The 20,567-nt window shown below is 37.3% G+C and overlaps 2 protein-coding genes across 3 annotated transcripts; both read right to left on the minus strand.

Moving 5' to 3' along the window:
• Window positions 1-12,964: 12,964 nt before the first annotated feature.
• On the minus strand, window positions 12,965-13,805 carry LOC149188296 (putative serine/threonine-protein kinase PBL18). Its single transcript, XM_089412984.1, has 2 exons — window positions 13,677-13,805; window positions 12,965-13,580 (listed from the first exon to the last, which is right to left on the minus strand). Exons 1-2 carry the CDS (start codon window positions 13,791-13,793, stop codon window positions 13,227-13,229), a joined length of 471 nt encoding a protein of 156 aa, XP_089269110.1. The 5' UTR covers window positions 13,794-13,805; the 3' UTR covers window positions 12,965-13,226.
• Window positions 13,806-13,810: 5 nt separating this feature from the next.
• LOC149188297 (putative LRR receptor-like serine/threonine-protein kinase At1g67720) lies at window positions 13,811-18,159 on the minus strand. Of its 2 annotated transcripts, XM_089412983.1 has the most exons (9): window positions 16,195-16,410; window positions 16,010-16,081; window positions 15,704-15,772; window positions 15,509-15,580; window positions 15,341-15,412; window positions 14,751-15,138; window positions 14,323-14,449; window positions 14,143-14,208; window positions 13,811-14,026 (listed from the first exon to the last, which is right to left on the minus strand). In XM_089412983.1, exons 1-9 carry the CDS (start codon window positions 16,275-16,277, stop codon window positions 13,833-13,835), a joined length of 1,143 nt encoding a protein of 380 aa, XP_089269109.1. In that variant the 5' UTR covers window positions 16,278-16,410; the 3' UTR covers window positions 13,811-13,832. The 2 variants fall into 2 exon arrangements, 1 of the variants encoding a protein (XP_089269109.1); XR_016256260.1 differs by lacking the exons at window positions 13,811-14,026; window positions 14,143-14,208; window positions 14,323-14,449; ... (2 more) ...; window positions 15,509-15,580; window positions 15,704-15,772 and adding exons at window positions 17,053-17,602; window positions 17,865-18,159 and having other exon boundaries at window positions 15,797-16,081; window positions 16,195-16,869.
• Window positions 18,160-20,567: the final 2,408 nt, after the last annotated feature.

Consider the following 20,567-nt stretch of genomic DNA (forward strand, 5'->3'; position numbering starts at 1 on the left):
AAAATTTCTGCACTAACAAGAGTAAAGTGGTCCACTCTTCTTTAACATAAGAAACTGGAATCCCTTTGGTAAAGATACTTGTGTCCATACCTGGGTTTTTCAAAATTCGTTTCCACTGCTGATCTTGGACTGCCCGGTTCTTAAACCACCTTTCTCCTGTCTGTGGAAGTGAGGTAGCTTGAGCTATGCTGCTTTCATTTACTGTGAATTGTAAGTCTCCTATCTCCACGTGACCATCTTTTTCTCTGAAAGACCTTGCAAAGGCCTTTGTCACCTCCTTATGGTAGCCTTTGAACTTCTGTACACATTGTAACCAATTTGCCTTTTGTAAAGCCTCCTTGACCTGAGGATAACCCTCCAAAAACTTTGAACCTTCTGGTTCTGCCCTCAAGAGCTTCCCCATTTGCTTTTACGGCTCTGTTCTATTTGAAACACGACTTTAAAACGGCTTCACACAGTCAATTCACGGCTTTGGTTTCAGAACACGGCTTCAACAAGGGTTTTACACAGTAAATTCACAACTCTGTTCTGGAACACGGCTTCAACAAGGGTATTACACAGTGAATTCACGGCTCTGTTTTGAAGCTCGGCTTTAAAATGGCCCTACACAGTGAATTTACGGCCTCAACACAGTGGATTATGGGTTCAACTTTGAATACGGCCGTAACAGACCTCCACTGGTGTTTCGAATTAGCGGAGAGGGAAAAAACAGAGTATGGTGAATGGCAGCGTAGTGAGCACAGCATAACAGAGTGTGGTAACAGCGTAGATGGAATGAAACATGCGAGTGGAAATGGGAGTGAAATGATATGAGCGTAAGAGGGTAGAAGGGTTAATGAATAAACAACGGCTATGTCCTTAGATCTCGGTTTCGAAATTACACTTGGCTGCGTGAGTGGAGACGTAGTACATTAGGTTACGTCACCTAAGTACGAGATCTTAATGAAAGAAGCAGCCGGAAGTGAGATTTAAAATCATGGTAATCAAGGACTGATAGTCGTGGATGATACGTGGATATATGGTTTCATGGCTAGTAATCATTACACTTAGTGGCAAGAAACATGACTTAGAAAACTTTGCATAATGGAATAACTGTAAGCTTAGGATTTGAAACATACCTCAGATTCCCGTTTAGATTTGCCTTTGATGACTTGCCACTTAACCCTTCACTGATTTTTGCATGACTATTTTCCATTTTGTTATTGATAACTACTGTGCTGTAAAGAAATTTCAAACAGACTGTGTTTTTTATTTGTGCAGGTACAGAGAGCTGCAGAATCATTAGATGGCTGCAGAATCCTCAGATGGCTGCGGAATCTGCAGTAGTAGCCTCCAACTGCACAAAAGCAACTTTAGTTGTAAAAGAAATGACTTTATTGATGAAATGGAGTGTAGTGGGTGGATGGATGAATGAAAACAAATGAGGTGGAGTGGAAAATGAATGAAATGGTGGGTGAAATGGTGGTGATGATGAAATGAAATGAAATAAGGGAAGAAAGAGATTTTTTTTTTCTTTAGAAAACATGAGGTGTCAGGTGACCCCGATTTTCACCTCAGGTTTTCTGTATGAGACTGCCAATCAGAGATTGGTTTTCAGGCTCATACATTTATTCCTTTTTTTTTTTTTTTTTTTTTCTTTTTTTTTTTTTTTTTAAAAACCAAAGCTTTAGGCTGATGGAGGAGAAGAATCCTTCTCCACCAGCCTGATTGCAGAATCTCCTTTGAACAATTTGACAAACTCTTCTTTTGAGAATGGCTTCTGGTAGATTTTCAAGCGGTGGCCATTCACAATAAGAGGAGTATGAAATTCATCGATAGTTTTTACTCGAACTGCTCCATTGTTAAAGACTTCATCAATCTCATATGGCCCAAGCCAATGAGTTTGAAACTTTCCTTTGAAGTCTTTAAATTTTGAATCAAACAATAGAGCCCAATCTCCTTTCTGAAACTTTCTTTCTTTGATATGACGATCATGCCATTTAGATCTTTGGTGCTGAAATAGATCGGTCCTTAGAATTGCATCTTGTCTCATTTCATCTAGCTCATTTAGCTGGTCCATTCTGTGTCTTTGAGCTTCTGAGAGGCTCATTCCCAATTGGACTGCCATCTTGAAGGTCTTGATTTGGAACTCAATAGGAAGCAGGACTTCCTTCCCATAAACAAGTTCATAGGGGGAATGTCCTGTTGTGTTCTTCCATGTGGTCCTATAGGCCCATAAGGCTTCAGGGAGCCTTTCCGCCCAATCTCTTCTATGAAGATGAACAGTCTTGGTGATAATGCCTTCAAGAACTTTATTGGTAGATTCCACTTGACCATTGGATTGCGGATGGTAGGGAGTAGATGTTGTGTGCTTGATCTTATATTCCTCCATCAGCTTCTCCATCAAATTAGATGTAAATTGGCTTCCTTGATTTGTCACAATTTCCCTTGGGACACCAAAACGAGTGAAGATATCCTCAAAAAGAAACTGAACAACTGAATTTTCAGTGGCAGAAGGCAATGCTTTTGCTTCTACGCACTTAGTAACATAATCAGTACAAACCAGTATATATTTCTTTTGCTTTGATGGTGGATTAATTGGTCCAACGAAATCTAGAGCCCATTTCTCAAAGGGTTCGATGCATACCTGAGGCTGTAGAGGCATTTCATTTGAAGGAGTTGGTTTCCCAACTCTTTGGCAGCTGTCACACCTTTTAACATACTGCTTTGCATCTTTAAAGAGAGAAGGCCAATAATATCCTAGAGAAAGGATTTTATAGGCTGTCCTATTGTCCGCAAAGTGCCCGTCGCATGGTTCATCATGACATGCCTTAAGGATGTCAGGCATTTCATCTTCCTGAACACACCTTCTGATTATACAATCTGGCCCTATTTTGAACAATTCATTAGAAATCCAAGAATAATGTGAACTCTCCCGAATGATTTTCTTTTTCTCATTAGGAAATAAGTGTAGAGGAAGTTTCCCTGTAGCAAGATAATTAGCCATATCTGCATACCAAGGTGTCTTGGTAGTCACTACAAACAAGTATTCATCTGGAAACTTATCTTCTACTGGAAAATCCTCATTAGTGTTTTGGATTCTAGACAAGAAATCAGCTACTGTGTTTTGCTTTCCAGGTCTATCTAACACAGTAATGTTGAATTCTTGCAAGAGTAAAAGCCTTCTTGTAACTCTACCATTAGTGACAGGTTTGTTCATTAAGTATCTTATGGCAGAGTGATCAGTATGGACAAAGGTTTCATAGCCGGTTATGTAGTGTCTAAACTTGTTGATTGCATGTACCACAGCTAAGAACTCTTTTTTTGTAACAGTATAATTTAACTCAGTAGGAGTCAAATTCTTACTTGTGTAATAAATGGCATAAGGGATCAAATCCTTTTGTCCCAAAATAGCTCCTAGAGCTGTATCTGAAGCATCAGTAGAGATGTGAAAAGGGAGTTTCCAATTTGGCCCCCTTAAGATGGGTGCTTCAGATATTCTAGACTTTAAAGTTTCAAAGGCAGATTGACACTCAGGATCCCATTTAAACTCACAGTCTTTGGTAAGCAATTTGAAAAGAGGAGATGCTATCCTAGTGAAGTTTTCAATGAATCTTCTGTAATACCCAGTAAACACAAGAAAACTTCTAACATCCTTTTGGCAATTTGGAACAGGTAACTTAGAGATGACTTCAACTTTGGATTTATCAACCTTGATCCCATCTCCTGAAATATGATGTCCTAAAACAATCCCTTCAGTAAACATCATAAAACACTTTTCATGACTTAAAGAAAGATTTGTTTCCTTACATCTTACCAGTACTTTTTCCAAATTTTCCAAAGCTTCTTCAAATGTATTACCATAAACTGTGAAATCGTCCATGTATACCTCTACACAATCATGGATCAGATCTGAAAAGATTCCTAATACAGCCCTTTGAAATGTAGCAGGTGCATTGCACAATCCAAAAGGGAGTACTCGGTAGGCAAAAGTTCCCCAAGGACAAGTAAATGTGGTTTTGTCTTGATCTTCAGGTGCTACCTGAATTTGATTGTACCCACTAAAACCATCCAAGAATGAGAAATACTTTTTACCTGCTAAAGTGTCTAGTACCTGATCAATAAAAGGTAAAGAAAAATGATCCTTTAAGGTTGCCTTGTTCAATTCTAGATAATCAATTCAAACTCTCCATTTACCATTCTTTTTGGGCACTATAACCAAGGGAGAAACCCATTGGCTATCTGAGATGGGGTAAATGAAGTTTACCTTGAGAAATTTCTGCAGTTCTTCTTTCACAATTTCCCTAAGGTTTGGATTCATCCTTCTTTGTGGTTGCCTAATAGGTCTGCTATTCTCTTCAATGTAGATGTGATGAATACAAGTCTTAGGATCGATTCCTTTCATGTCAGTGTATTCCCATGCAAAGGCAGTGGAATGTTTTTGCAACAGTTTAGTTAATTCTTCTTGTTGTGGTCTTCCCAAGTTTTTGTTAATGTTTAATGTTTTTCCTGGGAGGATTTCAACTGTAGAACTACCAAACTCTTCCATTGAGAAGAGAGACATTTGTCTAGAGGAGAGATATTCAATGTCTGCATCTATCTGAAAATGTTCAGAGTCATATTCTAAAGATACTTCAAAATTTTCTAATGTATTTAGAATTTGACTATCCTCACTGATCTCAGAGATGGTTAGAACTGGTTGTATAGTATCTTCATCCTCTACCCATTCATCTTCTCCTATTTCTGTTATAGCTTTTGCTGGGGGATACAAGTTGAACTTCTTGGTGGAATTACCATCTGATATATACATGTCTCCAGACCTACAGCTTATGAAAGCATCAGCTGTGGCCAGCCAAGGTCTTCCTAAAATAAGAGGATGTCCTCCTAGATTGTTCTTGGGAGTTAAAATCATAAAATCAATAGGATATTCCCAAGAATCTAGAGAGACTGGAATGTCTTCCAATACACCATCAGGTTTAATGATTGATCTATCTGCAAGCTGCAGTAGAGTGGGTGTAAAGAGAAGGTTAGGAAGCTTTAACTGATCCATGGTCTGTCTACTCATGATGTTGATCGCGGCTCCTAAGTCAATCAAAGTATTTGGGATTTCAACCCCATTGATATGAGTTTTGACAATAGGGCTACCGGGATCTACATACTTTTGCATGGTAATCTTACCCATCATTATGTCTGCAATTTTTCCAACTAGATGTATCCTTTTAGTATCTCTGGTTCTTTTTACCGTTTTCTTCAAACTCAACTCCTTTATTGTCTTCGCTAGAATGGGAATTTCCTTAATGGCCTGTAACAAGGGGATCTTGATACATACATTTTTCAATTCATCTAGGAAGTTATAATCAGGCACCCATATCTGCTTTTCCACCCCTTTATCAATTTGCAATCTTTCAGGAAAGGGAGGTGTAGCTGTAGGTGTAGGTTGCTCAACTAGGGGAGTTGTAGAGATTGATTCTTTTTCTTTTTCTTTTTGGATATTTTGGGCTTGAAGTGATACTTCAGAACCTTTATTGACTTTGAGAGATTCCTCCTCAGAAATGCTTGGTTGTTGAACACTTGTGGAAGGTTGATCTAGGATTCTACCTGATCTAAGTTGTACTTCATTAAGAGGAACAACCATATAGGTAGGGAATCGTTGACCTTCCATCATGTAAGCATTTTGAGGGTTCCTATTATTTGGATTCGGTAATGGCTGAGAGGGAAGTTGGTTAGATTTCTGCTGGGATTGAAGTGCTAGTTGAGAATTTTGATTTTGTGGAGGAGTTTGTTGTTGTTGAGGGTATGGCAATGATAGTTGTTGACCTTGGTTTGGAAGTTGTGGAGCTTGCTGATTCTGAAATGATGGAGGATATTGATAGAATTGTGCAAATCTCCCATAAGGATTTTGCATGCATTGCATCCATGCTTGGAAAGCATTTTGAGGTTGAGGCCAAGGTTGTTGCCAAGGATTCCAACTTGGTTGGGATTGAGAATTCATAGAGTTGTTAAACCCTTGATTCTGTTGTCCTTGCCAAGGTCTCCTTGCAATAAAACAGAGAGATTCGAGTGTATCTGGATCCTCTTGAAAGACTGCTTTGAGGCCAGGGATTGAAGGACAATCCTTGGTCTCATGAGTTTCTGAGCAAATTACACATGTTTCTACAACGTGTGCATCTAAGGGACATTCCCTTAAAGCATGTTTCTTTCTACATTTCGGGCAAAAGATAGCCAAAGCTTCAGCTTCTTCTTTTTGTTTATTGTGAATCTTAAGGGTATCAAGTTGTTCACTAAGACTCCCTAAGATGTCAGTTTTAAATTCATCAAGCATACTGCCGATTTCAGCCCTACTCACTGATCCTGTTGCAGATTTATTCGCCCTAAGGAGAGAAGGATCTCTAGGCCCTTTTTGAGTTTTTGATTTGCCCCTTGAGAGATGGATACAAAGTTCTGCTATATCACTGAGAGAAAGTTGAGAAATATCCCCTTTCCCCATCATGTTTAAGATGTCTATCCATTCATCCCTGATGGCTTTTAATAAGAGGGCTTTTAAGGTCTCTTCATCCAAGGGGTTCATTTTTGCTCTTTTCAAGTTATATTGAAACCTTTCAAGTAAATCTTCTAGACTCTCATCTTCTTTTTGTACCATTTTGAAAACCTCGTCCTTGTGATTAGTAGGCATGCAATAGTCTAAATAGCTATCCAAAAATGTCTGTTTCATCTCATCCCAAGTCCTAATGGATTGAGTGAGCAACCCCATGAACCATTTCAAGGCTTGATCCTTCAGTGTTGAAGGGAACAACTTGAGTTTCTGAGAGTCATCCAGGTAGTCATAAGTTCGACATACCACTTCAAACTCAAATAAGAATGTTTCAGGGTCCTCAGTTCTTAACCCATGGAAGTTAGGGAGGACAGATGGTGATATGTTTTTCATGGTGGCTCGGGAATCCTCATTAACAATGGGAAACCCAAATGAATTATCCCCATTTCTATTTCCTCCTCCTATGGGACCTCTACCTCCATTATTGTTATTGTTATTTCCTCCTCCTCCTCTACCTCTACCTCTACCTCCTCCTTCTTCCTCTGCCATGATGATTCTCCTAGGGATTTCAAAATCTTCTGGTTCCTCTACAAAAGGTGAATGAGAGAAGATTTCTCCTTCCTCTTCAGATGATTCCAATTCCTCAATTACAATTGGTCTTCCTGTAGGAGAAAGAGAAGAGTCTCTTCCTGGTTCAAACTCAATAGAAGGTGTAGGAGAGTCAACTCTTGGCTCTTGAATTTCAGGAATTCTAGGACTAGGAGTTTCGGTTGGAGATAAGGGAGGTGTCTCTTGTCTATCCCTTGAAGCAGATGGACTTGTAAAAATTGAACTTCGAGCTCTAGCTAAAAACCGTCCTCTAGAATCTAGACTAGCTCTATGCATGTCATTTTTTATTTTTTCCTTCAAGTCAAGTTAATAGTTCTTTTTCTGATCTTCCAGTTCACTCTGGGTGCAAGAAGAGAGCATACTCAAGAGACTACTAAATCAATAACTTTCTACTTTCTGATCCTCCAGATCACTTTAAAGTGCAAGAGGAGAGCATACTTGGATAGATTATTAACCTCTTTCCTTGAATTTTTTTTTATGTTTTTTTCTCTAAGTATGGCTACTTAATTTCACTTCCCCGGCAACGGCGCCAAAATGTTTAGTCAATTTAGTGTTCCTAAATTGATGTCGTTAATTGTCAACCCGGGGCTCGTAAGCTGATGAAGTGAGGGTGTACTATATGTACTTAAGCAACTTTCTTAGAGCTTTTGTCGTTTGGGGGGTTGTTTATGGTTAACTTATCTTCCTAATGATGGAGTGATGATTATAGACAGATGAGTGCAAGTGTGTGAAAAAGTGAGTTCTAGATGAGTGGAAGTGTGTGTGAAGGTGATTTCTAATTACTTGCTGAATTTGTAAAGGAAAAGAACTTGAAAGCAATGAATGAATTGAAATGACTTGAAAGTAAATGACCACGTTCTAATGGCATTAGTCTCTATCCATACTGCTGCAAATAAAAGAAACAAGAAAATCACTTCAAGGATTGATGTTAATGATTATCTCCTCCTAACTCCCTGCTTCTACCACATAGTACTGCGTAAAACACGATTAGGAGGTAGCTAAAGACAAATCCAAGAATTGATAAAAACTCTAGTCTACTCTAATTTGACAAATTGTAACACTACTAAGCCTTTTCCAACATACTGCTTCCTACATATGTGATTATGTGTAACAAGTGGAAAAAGTATTAGTATCACAAGCCAAGACTACTCAAATACAAGCTACAATTAATTAGTGTTCTGTTCTCTTGAAATATAAGCTATTCATGATAAAGAGAGCATAAATTAGTTAGCATCCAACTTGTAAAACTAAGCTAAAACTAGTCTAGAAAACAGAGTAAAAAGGGCAGCATCATGAACAAGACAACTGCAACTACCATTAGATTTTAAAGCAAACACAACACACTTAATCCCGGGTGAAAACCTGCAAAGAAGTAAATCTGATCAGTGAAAATAAAGGCTGCAGCAATAAAGAGAAATCAAGCTGTACATAACTCAAGAAAGGAAATTCTGTTTGTAAAATAAAGAAATTGCAGAAATATGAACATGAAAATACTTTACAAGGCTAATACGAACAGGGGCCCTCCATTCATATTATCCACAGAAAACTCAGATGCTCTTAAGACTTCAAAACAGCGTTTCCATTACTTTATATGCAAAGATACATAATCCAAAAGTGCTGGAACAGCTCTTATAAAAACAGAGTTTGAAAACGTGCCAAAATTCTCACAAATACATACACTACAGCATCTGAAAAGTTAACATCAGCGTACGCAGACGCAAGTATATATAGGCATCTGCAAGATGGCCTAATACGTAAACATAAAAACAGAAAATGAACTAACTGTCATGCGTATTAAAGGTGCAATTAACACGTCATAGGCTTCGTGGTCAAGCTGGAGGTCCTGGTCGATATGGGCAATGAATCTAACATTAGATCATGTCCCCCACGGCTTTCAAAACATGGACAGGTCACCTTTTCCACCGACGTGATCAAACAGCTTACGTATCCACGTTGAGCTGTCTTTATTTGACCGAAACTTGACCCCCTTTGACCGGAGGTACAAATGATGTGGCCGGCTGAACTGATGGCACAGGAACCTCGACCATGTATATTCCAACATGCCCACGTGGCTCATTCTGCAAAATAGCACGTGGAACCTTGAGAACAACAAAATGGCTGCGGGATCATCAGATGGCTGCGGAATCAGCAGAAAGCTGCGGAATACCTGCAAGTATGTCAAAAACTAAACAAAACAATTACCCATTAGCAAAGCTCACTTGATCATGTTTAATAACTAATGTAATGATCTGGGTGGAAAATGAGGTAAAAGAGAGAGGAAAGTGATGAAAACAGTAGGTAATGATGGAGGATAAGGTGTAAAGTAGGGACTCTACATGTGTTGGAGAAAATTATTCCCACTTGTCAATTCATTGATGCACTGCCTCACTGTCGCACACCACCTCATTGTTTCAACCCCCTTAACCTATTCAATGTCGAAGGGGCATCACCGCCATGACTCTTTCAAATTGAAAGGGAAATAACCGACTTAATATTTTGTATAAATCTAGTTGATCTAGGATAGAATTGAGAAGTATAGTTAGTGTTGTAGGCAATTGTAGCTTCTTTGACATTTCAGTGTTATGTTAATTCATGGCTAGTTTTCCTTTTAATTAACTCTCATATTTGACTTTCGTTGTGTTCTTGAGTTGTTTGATCTGAGACTTTCATCTAGTATCAGAGCATTGTGGCTCTGAGTCTCTCACTCTGGACATGTGGTCGTAGATAAGCATAAGCTCTTTCAATTCAATAAAATAGATGAGTAAATATACCAAGTTCTTACGATTGACTCTAGAAAGAATATTGACATGTTAATGCTTAGTAACTAGGTTTTCCTCACTGATGTTACGAATACATAGAGATCTTGGCTTGAATTAAAGTCCTCAATTTTAATGGAGGAAGAAACTTGATATCGCAATTTTCAAAATACACAATCACTCCTATTCCTTTGGTAAATGTGTCTACACCTGACAATAACCACATCAACACTACCAATAAACAAAACTAAATGCACCATGGGTATGACGATATATCATATTTCTTGCATGAGATTAATGCTACGTATTGATGAAACATAACTAAGATCCCTTGGATGAGTGAGCGAGATGGAAATACCATGTATATTCTCTCGATCCATGTTGATTTAGCTGTTGGTTCAGAGCATGTGTCAATTGACATAGGAGACATTTTTTGTCCAATGTCCATTAATGTAAGGTATTAGACTATGAATAATAACCCCTTTTTCATTAATAAGTTAGGATTAAGGGAGAGGCCACGTTTTCACATGGTTTTCTCCATTGTTCAACTCTCACATGATATGGTAAACCAATACTTGTTTAAGGTTGATAAATATTTTTCTAATATTCTGTCTCAAATAATTAAGTTTTTTCCCTCCAGTAATACCTTTGCTCAACATAGTTTTGAGTATTAACCTCAAATCCCCTAAGACTATCAGAGATTTGATGCCCTCTTCTTTGGCAATGGAAAAGTTCTTCTATAGAAAATATGTTTCTACAAGATTATTGCACACATTTCCCAATCTCATAGCATATGCTTCTATAATATTATTACAGACACATCCCAATCTCAAGCATAATGCACAACCTTGTTTTCACTGAGTTTATGAAGACTCCCTCCCCAACTTGGCACCCTTGGAATTTTGTATCCATTATTATTACTTTGCATGTTATATATATATTTGCAAACCATGATTGTTATGTTGTAGTAGTAAAAAGTTATAGTTAAAACATTTAAATGATTAGCTACACTTTTTGTGCTCAACATTGAAAGGTTGATATCAAAATATTTTAGTTATAATATATATATATATATATATATATATATATATATATATATATATATATATATATACGACATGTTAAGCACAAAGAAATTATACATCTTCAACTTATTCAAATATAAAAAGCACTTATACCCAGATCGAGGTGACTAGAGGCATATCACCCTTCCTTCTTGATGGCATCTGACACGTGTTGACTAACACTCAACAAATGGAAGACACCCAATCACACATATGCCTTGATTCCCCTGCCTTGGAATGTGCAACTCACCTTGTCAACTCTGACACTGTATTCCGTAGCAGCCCGGCCTTCCAGTTATTTCTCTCCTCGTTTCATTCCTCTACGCTCCACATTGCTCCTTTTGACCTCAATTTTGTGACACCCAACCCATGTATCTCAATGATTAGCAGTGACAGAGGTAGGGACCACCGCCTTAGCCAAGGCAGAGGACATGAGCATCCCCCAATTACTCCAGACAATGCCTCCATCACCACCGTCTTCAACCATAACATCCTTGATTTCATTTGAAGGAAAGTTGTCATCATGGAAGAAGAGGAGACCCACATAGCACACACGTCCCTTCGGGTTGTCCACAATCACTTGGTTCAACAACTGAAGGAGGAAGAGCAAGATAATACCAATGAAACTAATTGGATTGTGGAGCTCTCCGCGCATTTCAGTCATTGTTCCTCCTCGCTTAAAATACTAGTGAGATATCTCGACATTGCCCACCCCGCAAACGTCCCATCCCCTTCTATGTCTCCCTTGCGCTTCCCTCTCGCCAACTTATCACTTCCCTTCCCCCACAAAGATCCTCCTCCTCCCTCTTCCCCACCCGCTCTCTCCTTCAGTGAATGAACCTCCTCCTCCGTCCCCCCTTCTGCCCAACCCATTTGGGTGCCACATTTGGAGGTGGTCCTTGAGAACCTCGACACAATAAATGTACAAAACAACAACCAGGTTCGCGGGGCTTCAACTCGACAACAATGTGACTACATTGCAGCTCACATTATCCACCAATGACATGAAGGGAAAAAGGTTGGTAACTATAGTCTCCTTTTAGTCAACAACTATCATAGTGACCTTATTTTGACTCAATGCGCACCAGTGAGACCACACTTGTTCTGCTCAGCCTAAGTGTGCCCAATTTGACACTAAGAAACTCACATTCATGGTGCATTTTGCACTGCCCTTTTGCTCCAGCCTTTCGTCAAGACACTGGGACACTCACTCCTCTCTAATTTGAATAATACTATTTTTGAATAAACTTTTTGGAAAATGTAAATTCTGGTCTCCCCACCAAGGGACGAAGATTTTTTTGACAATACATTATGTTTCCTTGCTTCGAGATAGAGATAGATCTCATGATTGTACACTATGTAAATTTTGTTAAGCTAATATAATATAGAATCACTTACTTAAGGAAAAAAATATAAAAAACACTTATATGTGTGTCAAAATTAATATTAAATTAATTAATTTATAATTCCTATTAAATTTTGTTTTTGTTATTAATATTTTTCTAAATATTACTTATGAAAAATTATATTTACATTTACAGTTGATATTACTTTTGTCAGTTAAATATCATTTATCAATATGAAAAGAATTTCACACCTCTCATAATCATATATATTTAAAAAAGTTAAAAAAACATTCTTTACTATTTAATAAAATTTAAAACATTTTCTAATATTTTAAAATACAAATCAAATCATCTTAATTGGAATGATTGGATGAAAATTTTATTTTTACTTTACAGGTCTTTCAAAAGTTGTTATCACTTATCTATTTATAAGATTTATCAATTATAATATTATAAATTTAATAAATATGTTACAAATTTAATAAATATATTACAAATTTAACAAATAGGATTTCTGATATGAAAAAGTGATCCATCATTAAAAAAATCAAAACAAACTAAATATATCAAAATACATAATTGCAAAGGAGTAAGTTGCGGGGATAAAAACAATGGGTTCAATTAGCTATGAGTAAAAGTGGAAAAACGACGTAATTCATCGATATTCAGCACTTGATGACATACACTTCAGCAAATAATAAAATAGAGAACAATAATAATACCTTTTGCTTCATTAAAAATGTATGGAAAATTTATTGGGTATTCGATTAATCTCCACAAGTAAATGAAATGGGGCTCAGAGTTTGGGTCAGGCCTTCACGTCTTCGGTCCACGAAGGGAGTGGAAAAAATGATCATAGTTGCTTGTGATTTTACAGCTGCAAATTGTGGGAAAATTGACCAGTTCAGATAATTGATTTAATGGATATCCTGGTTTCAACTCATCTTCCCACTTGAGGAAGGTTGGAGCTATTGTCAGCCCACTCCATGTCTTTGGGTTTACTGGGCTCCGCCTGCAAGAGGACCGCGCTTTCCTGCAAATTTCCATATTCGATACATATCCTCTCTGCGTTCGGAAAGGAAACATTATTCTCATTTTCATGTAGGATGGCCACTTTTATCTCTGCTACCACCTCGCTCATACTTGGCCTGGAGGATGGTTTAGCTCCAACACATCTGAGAGCTAGTTTAGCAATAAGAGTGACTGATTTCATATCGAAGTTTAGCCCCAACCTCTTGTCGACGATTTCCTCCATTTGGCCAGGATTCTTATCAATCTCCACATACGGTGTCACCTGAAAATACGCCCCAATATAATTAAAAGATGCAAGTTTGAGAATAAATACATTTGTTGCAGATTTTAAATGATTAAGCCATTTTGAAATTCGTACCCATTGAATAAGGTTTACTGCTTCCTCAGCTACGTTTGCCTTTATGGGGGGTCTGCCGCATATGATCTCTAATAAAACCACTCCAAAACTGTATACGTCACTCTTATCGGTCAACATTTGAGTGCGGAAATATTGTTTGAAGGGGGCAAAGGTAAATTACTCCGGATCCAGGTATCCCGCAGTTCCTTTCACTGTAGTAGTAACATGAGTAGCCTCCCCATCAATTGTCATCCTTGAAAGACCGAAATCAGCCAATTTTCCATTCAAATTGCTGTCCAAAAGGATGTTGGCGGTCTTGACATCCCTGTGAATTATCTTTGGGGTGCAACCTACGTGCAGGTATTCCAGGCCTTTAAAGACAAATCACAGGTGAGTCACGTGAGAACTTCATCAAATTATTTAGTTGTAATCTGGTGCATAAAATCGACCAGCATTTCTGTAACATAAATATTCGCAAATAAGTTACCATGCGCTGCATCTAAAGCTATTTTGAGCCGTGATTTCCAATGTAACTCCGAAACTCCGGCACGACCTGCAAAGCATATTCAGAATGAAATATACGTTTTTGGGCATTGCAATATGGGTGCAGCTCAATCATACAATATTCAAGTCAATCAAACGACATGGAGCGGCAATATATTTTTACCATAAAGACAGTCTCTCAGGGACCCTCCGGACATGTGGTCGTAGATAAGCATAAGCTCTTTCGATTCAATACAGTACCCGAGTAAAGATACCAAGTGCTTATGATTGATTCTAGAAAGAAGATCGACCTGTTAATGCAGCCATGCACAATTGTTAATCATGATAAAGACGCAGATAAATATTTTAGATAATTCAAGAATGTTAGAGTTGTTCGAGTAAACTTGACTAGTTCAAGTTACTGGTGGGTTTTGGGCGTGGACTCCAAATTTGTGGTCACCCATGGGCAAACCCGTGGTATTCATCTCCAAGGTAACCTATTTAAAAACTGGAAAGATCAATGTTAATTTGTTTCAGTGACAACTGAAAACTAAACAGGGCACGAACACCTAACATCTGTCTGGGTGCTCTGTGATCCGAACACAGAATTACCTCATTCTCGAACTCGCGAATTCCTTGTTTCGAAAACGGCGAAAGCACTTTTACTGCTATGCCTTGTCCTTGTGGCAATTTACCGAAGAACACTGATCCAAAACCCCCTTGTCCAATCTCCTGACTAAAGTTTTGAGTCGCTGCAAGAATCTCTTTTAAAGTGAATGCATGGGACTTCGCAGCATTTGGCACCATAACCTCACGACGATAATTTTTCATGAATTTCTTCCGAAATACAGCAATAGTCACTAACAAACCCAAACTGATTAGTAAGCCTCCGCTTATCGTTATTCCGAGGACAACACTTTCGTTGTCTTTTGGTGAATTATTTCTCGTTGGTTGGATACATCTCCCCTCATCCGTACAGAGGTGGGGGTTGCCAGTGTAACTGAAACACAACGAATACAAACTTTCAATGAACTTATGAACTTCCTGAGATAAATTTACATGATCGTTCAACCGTTGCTGCATAAAAATTCTCAACCTTCCTAGCAAGCGAATCTATGTTGAATAAGACGAAATAGAAAATAAGATATTATCAGAATGGGAGTTTAATGCAACATGGGGTGAATACAAGAAATAAAGATTACCTGCCTATTAGTGAAGGATTGTAGACAAGTTCTGGAGGAATCACCCCGCTGAAATTATTGTTCTCTATAAACCTGTAACATCCATAAAAATGAGTACAGTTATACTATCATCAATTTATTCCTTTCGATTTTGATAAGAGGAAAAAGAAGTAGAAGAGATACACTTACAATTCTTTAAGCTTTTTGAGTTGAGATAGCCAGTTTGGAACACAACCTGTCAGGTAATTGTTTTGTAGATGTCTGCTCCACAACACAACAAAATGGGCACATTTTTCTTTGTAAAATGACACGAATCGTGTTTATCGAGACAAACAATCGGCTCAAGACTAAAAGACAGATTTAGGCGTAGAAAAAAGTACTTACAATCTCTCCAACCTGGTTAAACTGGATAAATTTGGCAAGGGTCCTATCAGATGATTATTGTCAAGTGACCTGCTAATTTCAACAGTAATAAATGAACATCACTTCCAATATGATTTCAAAGACAAATCCTATTTCTGATTAAAAAAATCCTAAAGTACTTTGAGACTTATGAACTGCTAATAGTTTTAACACAATACTCAAAATGGTAGCCTATATTTCAATCAGAGCCTAAAACTAATGCATATGCGGATGTTATATTTCTTTGGAGCATTTCCGAAGTGACAAAGAAAATAAAATTTCGCTTACAGTTCAACTAATGAAGTCAACTGTCCAATATCTTCAGGTACCGATCCTGTAAGATTCTTTCCAGACAAATTTCTGACAACAATGATATTAACGTAAGCTCTTAAGTTTGCACCTACAATTGTGGTATCTTTTCAATTTCAGCTATAAACAGTGAACTGTAAACAAAATCAAAGAATGTAAATTACATTTTGGATATCCGTATGTCGTGATCGCACCCAATTCCTTCCCAGGGGACTAAATAGCAAGGATCGGAAGTCCAATTTTTCATGTGAAACCTCCTCTTGATAGCCTCAATACCTTCAAATGCAACTTAAAAACTACTTGGTTAGACTTAATCTCAGCAATTTCAGAATGAGGAGTTTTATGGAAAATGGCACTTACTATCTTCGGAATATGTAGCATTATCTGTATCGAAAACCAAGTAATTCTCAAAAGCGTTGAGCATTGGACGGAGGGTCGAATCAGTGGCCTTCTCGAGCGTCAAGTGTATGTATTGTCTTCCGTCCAACCGGAATGCTAGCTCTACGGCAGAATAATTCTGCACTATAGTAATGGGTTGAGAAATTTGACCATTTATTTGAACTTTAAAAGATCTCGTTTTAGTCATATTAAGCTGCTGGATCTCTGCAAAATAAAGGAGTAACAGCGACTTGGTCCTACTTAAGGATTGTAGATAGAGTTCTAAAGAATCTTCGGTGGTTATCCAAGCCGTTTGCATGACAATAGCTGGAGGAAGGTCCTGGGTATTGTTTGTTGAAATGGGCTCTTGGAAATTGTTAACAGCAACTATATTTAAACTTGTAGGCAATACACCCATATAATCTGATGTCCAGATGCGGTCGAACTTGTCCTGAGGATACCTGCTTAATTTAACATAGAAAATTACTGTAATCAGTCATTGAAGTCACAACTTAAGACATATGAGAGCTACAAAACAATAATTCGTCAAAATTTTGGCAAGTTGGGCTTCCGATAGCTAGCATCTCTTAGTTTGTGACGCTTAGATTTCCGTAGCTCAAAAAAATTAAGTTGAAACTGCGCACCTTACAAAGGAATTTCCACCAGCATCATGCCTCGATACTAAAGTCAACATTCTTCCTGGCGTAGCCTCTTGGTACATGCCATTTCGGAGGGGCCTCAACTCGATAGCGCTGATAAACGGATCATGGGACTCCGAGGTTCTGATCAGGCAAATATACAGCACTGTCCCTGAACTAAACAATATATTCTCGAAACTATATGGAAAATTAGCTGATCTGAATGATACGTTTTGGAAAGCCAGCATACTTCGTGTCTCGATAGAGAAAACGAATTTGATGGGGAAGGCATCGAATCCACTGTAATTACCAATGGCAAACCATAGTCTTACCAGGTAGGGCATACTGGGCTCGACAGGCAACCGAAAGCAAGACTTGTTAAGAGGCATTGGGAAGTATCGTAGATATTGCATGAAAGAATTGTCGGCTTCTTGAGAGATGTCCCCTGTGTATCCACTCCGACCGACGTCTATGTAGTTAACATCAGGCACCCATGTTATATTGTTTTCGGGGTCAGTATAATTTATTTTCGCTCCGCAATCAACGCTGAGAAAACCTAAGACTCCAAAGTTCAATTAATTAATGAAAGGATATCTTGTCAACCAGAGAATCATATCAACATTCTGAAAGTTAAAAGAACCAAGATTGCAAATGAGGGCAAAACAGAAGCACTGCTCCAATATTCTAGCCGCAGATTTTGAGAATGCTGAATAATAAATTATGAGAGTTAAAAGAACCAAAATTGTAAATGAGGGCAAAACAGAAACACTGCCGCAATATTCTAGCTGCTATCAGACTCTCAGAATGCTGAATAATACCTGGTTGAGCAATAACACTAACAACCAATAAAATGAGCACCACCGTCCAAATGGCTGATTTGAAATGTGCCCGTTTTTCCATTGCTGCACCAGCTTTTGAGAATAACCACCGGATTCAAGCAAGTTCATATCATTCACATCCCTCTTTCACCAGTCTCAATGTACAAGAAGAAAAAACCCAGCGAGAAAAAGGTCGGAGTCTTACTTCTGAGCCAAAAGAATGAGCAAGGTCCAATAAATAGACGAAAGCAGGACAATCTCTCAGACGCGGAATGAAATCAATAAGATACTAGAGTTCGACACAAACCTCAATACAAAACTTGGTCCGAAGAAACTCGAGCGTAAATGGATGGAAATTCAATGTTCGTCCACTCGTTTCCGGGTAAATTTTTTTATCTGGAAACAAATATTTTATTATAAAATCTGATATCAAAAAATCTTTTAGCGAGATGTGAACAACCTCACACAAACCAACCAAGAGGAAGAGGGGTCAAAGATTAATTATTATGATAATCCTGATAAAGTAAATTATGTAATTAGGACTAAAAGAGCTTAGATTATGACAGGAAAATAAAGCTATTCACTTATGGAAACTACGAGCGCTGTTCTGGATGGTTCCAGCTACGCGACAACGGAGGCGCAGTGAAAGTCCAAATGAAGCAGTTAGATGTCAAAGAAACGAAAATCGTCAAACCGCGTGAATGTAGTGTTCAGTAACTATTGGATCAGAAAGTCCAAAAGTTTCTATCAGGGAATCGGGTGCAAGATCAGAAAGTCCAAAAGTTTCTATCAGGGAATCGGATTTTGCACTCCTCATTCAGGAATCAAAATTGAACACGTCAGGGCAAGTTAGAGAAGTGGGGAGAAAATTTTATCAGTCAAAAAAAATTTTAAAATTGATTTTTGTCATTTAAAAAAAAATTGGAATAATATCTTAAAATTTTTTAAAAAACGCTGTTAAATTGTCAATTTTTTTAAATTTTAGGAATGTTGAATTTGTAAATTTCTTTTCATCTTAAAACTTAAATCCCATTTCAGAAACTCCCATTTCAAAAACAATAGTTTATTCTCTAATTCTGCCTATGATCCAAGTTCGTATTAATTATTATGTCATAATTACCTTTTGATACCATTACATTGGGCAGTTTCTAAGTTGTTCCTATTTCAAAACCAACAGTGTCTTTTTGAGTTGTTTTTTCTAATTGTGCATATGATGGAAGTTCTTATTAATTATTATGTCACAATTACCCTTTGATACCATTACATTTGGTAGTTTCAATTGAGATCCACTAGATGTCAATATGGGCCACGTATTAGGTCTGTAATTTCACTGGGTTGTGCCTGAAGGCCGCCCAAAGCAAGGTTTGACGATGATTTAAGCTGGAGAGGAGCATAGATTCATCATTCAGCAAACACATGTCAAGCAAGGTTTAAGCACGATTTATGCTTGGAGAGGAGCGCATTCAACAGGCTTCCTAACATACTGGGTTTGATTTATTTGCAGATTCCCAATTCCTGGTATGTTTTCATATTAAAAAAGGAGATACCAAAAACATATACACCTTTGTACACTCTTTTGTTGAATCCTAAACCTGTTTAGAATTTTACTGAATTTTTTCATTCATACAATAAACTTAAATTTGATTGAGCTACTTGTATATTGGCTTGAACGTTTTGGTCACAAAAATTTCTTACAAAATTAATCCTTATTTGAACTGGAGCAGGAATATAGGTCCCCTGTTTATCCATTAATGGTAAATGCATCCGATATATTAGTTGGGGCTCATATCAGACCTGCCTTATACACAACATCCATGGGGTTGTTGTTCCATCTTTGGGGTTGTTGTTCCATCTTTCTCGTGTGAAAAAATAAAAAGAAATTTGAAAATAATTTATTGTTGTCAACTGAATTGCTCTTTTTTTTATGCTTTTCATTATAAAAGTGCGACCTGAATATGTGCCCTTCTAAATGAAATTAAGACCTGCCCTTCAAATTTGATCACTGCTCATTACTCTTTGGCCCGTGCATTCTAATTTTGCCAAAGTATTTCTCAGCGTTTCTTCTTCATTTATTGTGTTTGACTGTATACTAATCGGATGAGAGAACATGGAATACAAAGTTGAAGTAAAAGAGAAAATTGACGAGAGAAGTTAATCGAATTAAGGAAACTCCCATGCAACATCCAGAAATGACGGAGAAATTTCTCCCATGCAGGCCTGCAATTTCAAATTTGTTCTACTTGCCAAATCAAAAACCTGCTGAAAGTCGTTTCTTTCTCATACTTGTTATTTTAACAACAGGCAATCTTTTTTCCGTGTGTGATATACAAGTTCCAAGCAATAACATCTCATATCACATAATTAATGTAATTTAATTATGACTAAATGAAATTCACATAATTTTTAATAGCACAGTTATATTTATTTTTATGCTTAATATAGGATAATAGGTTTCTATGAAACACACTTACAATCATATTAATAAATATAGTTCATATACACAAATAAATTTATACCAACTACTAATAATTATTAAATATATCTTATTAAAAATTAAAAATTTTCAATTATTAATAACTATATAAATAATAACAGTTATATTATTTTATATTTATATATTTATATAATTATATTCCTATTATATTATATTATATATTAATATTATATTATATTATTATAAAATATTAAATTAATATATTAAAG

Source organism: Pinus tabuliformis, chromosome 3_1 (genome assembly GCF_031772625.1).
Source record: "Pinus tabuliformis cultivar Carrire ecotype Pingquan chromosome 3_1, CPIR1, whole genome shotgun sequence".
NCBI classification, from domain to species: domain Eukaryota; kingdom Viridiplantae; phylum Streptophyta; class Pinopsida; order Pinales; family Pinaceae; genus Pinus; species Pinus tabuliformis.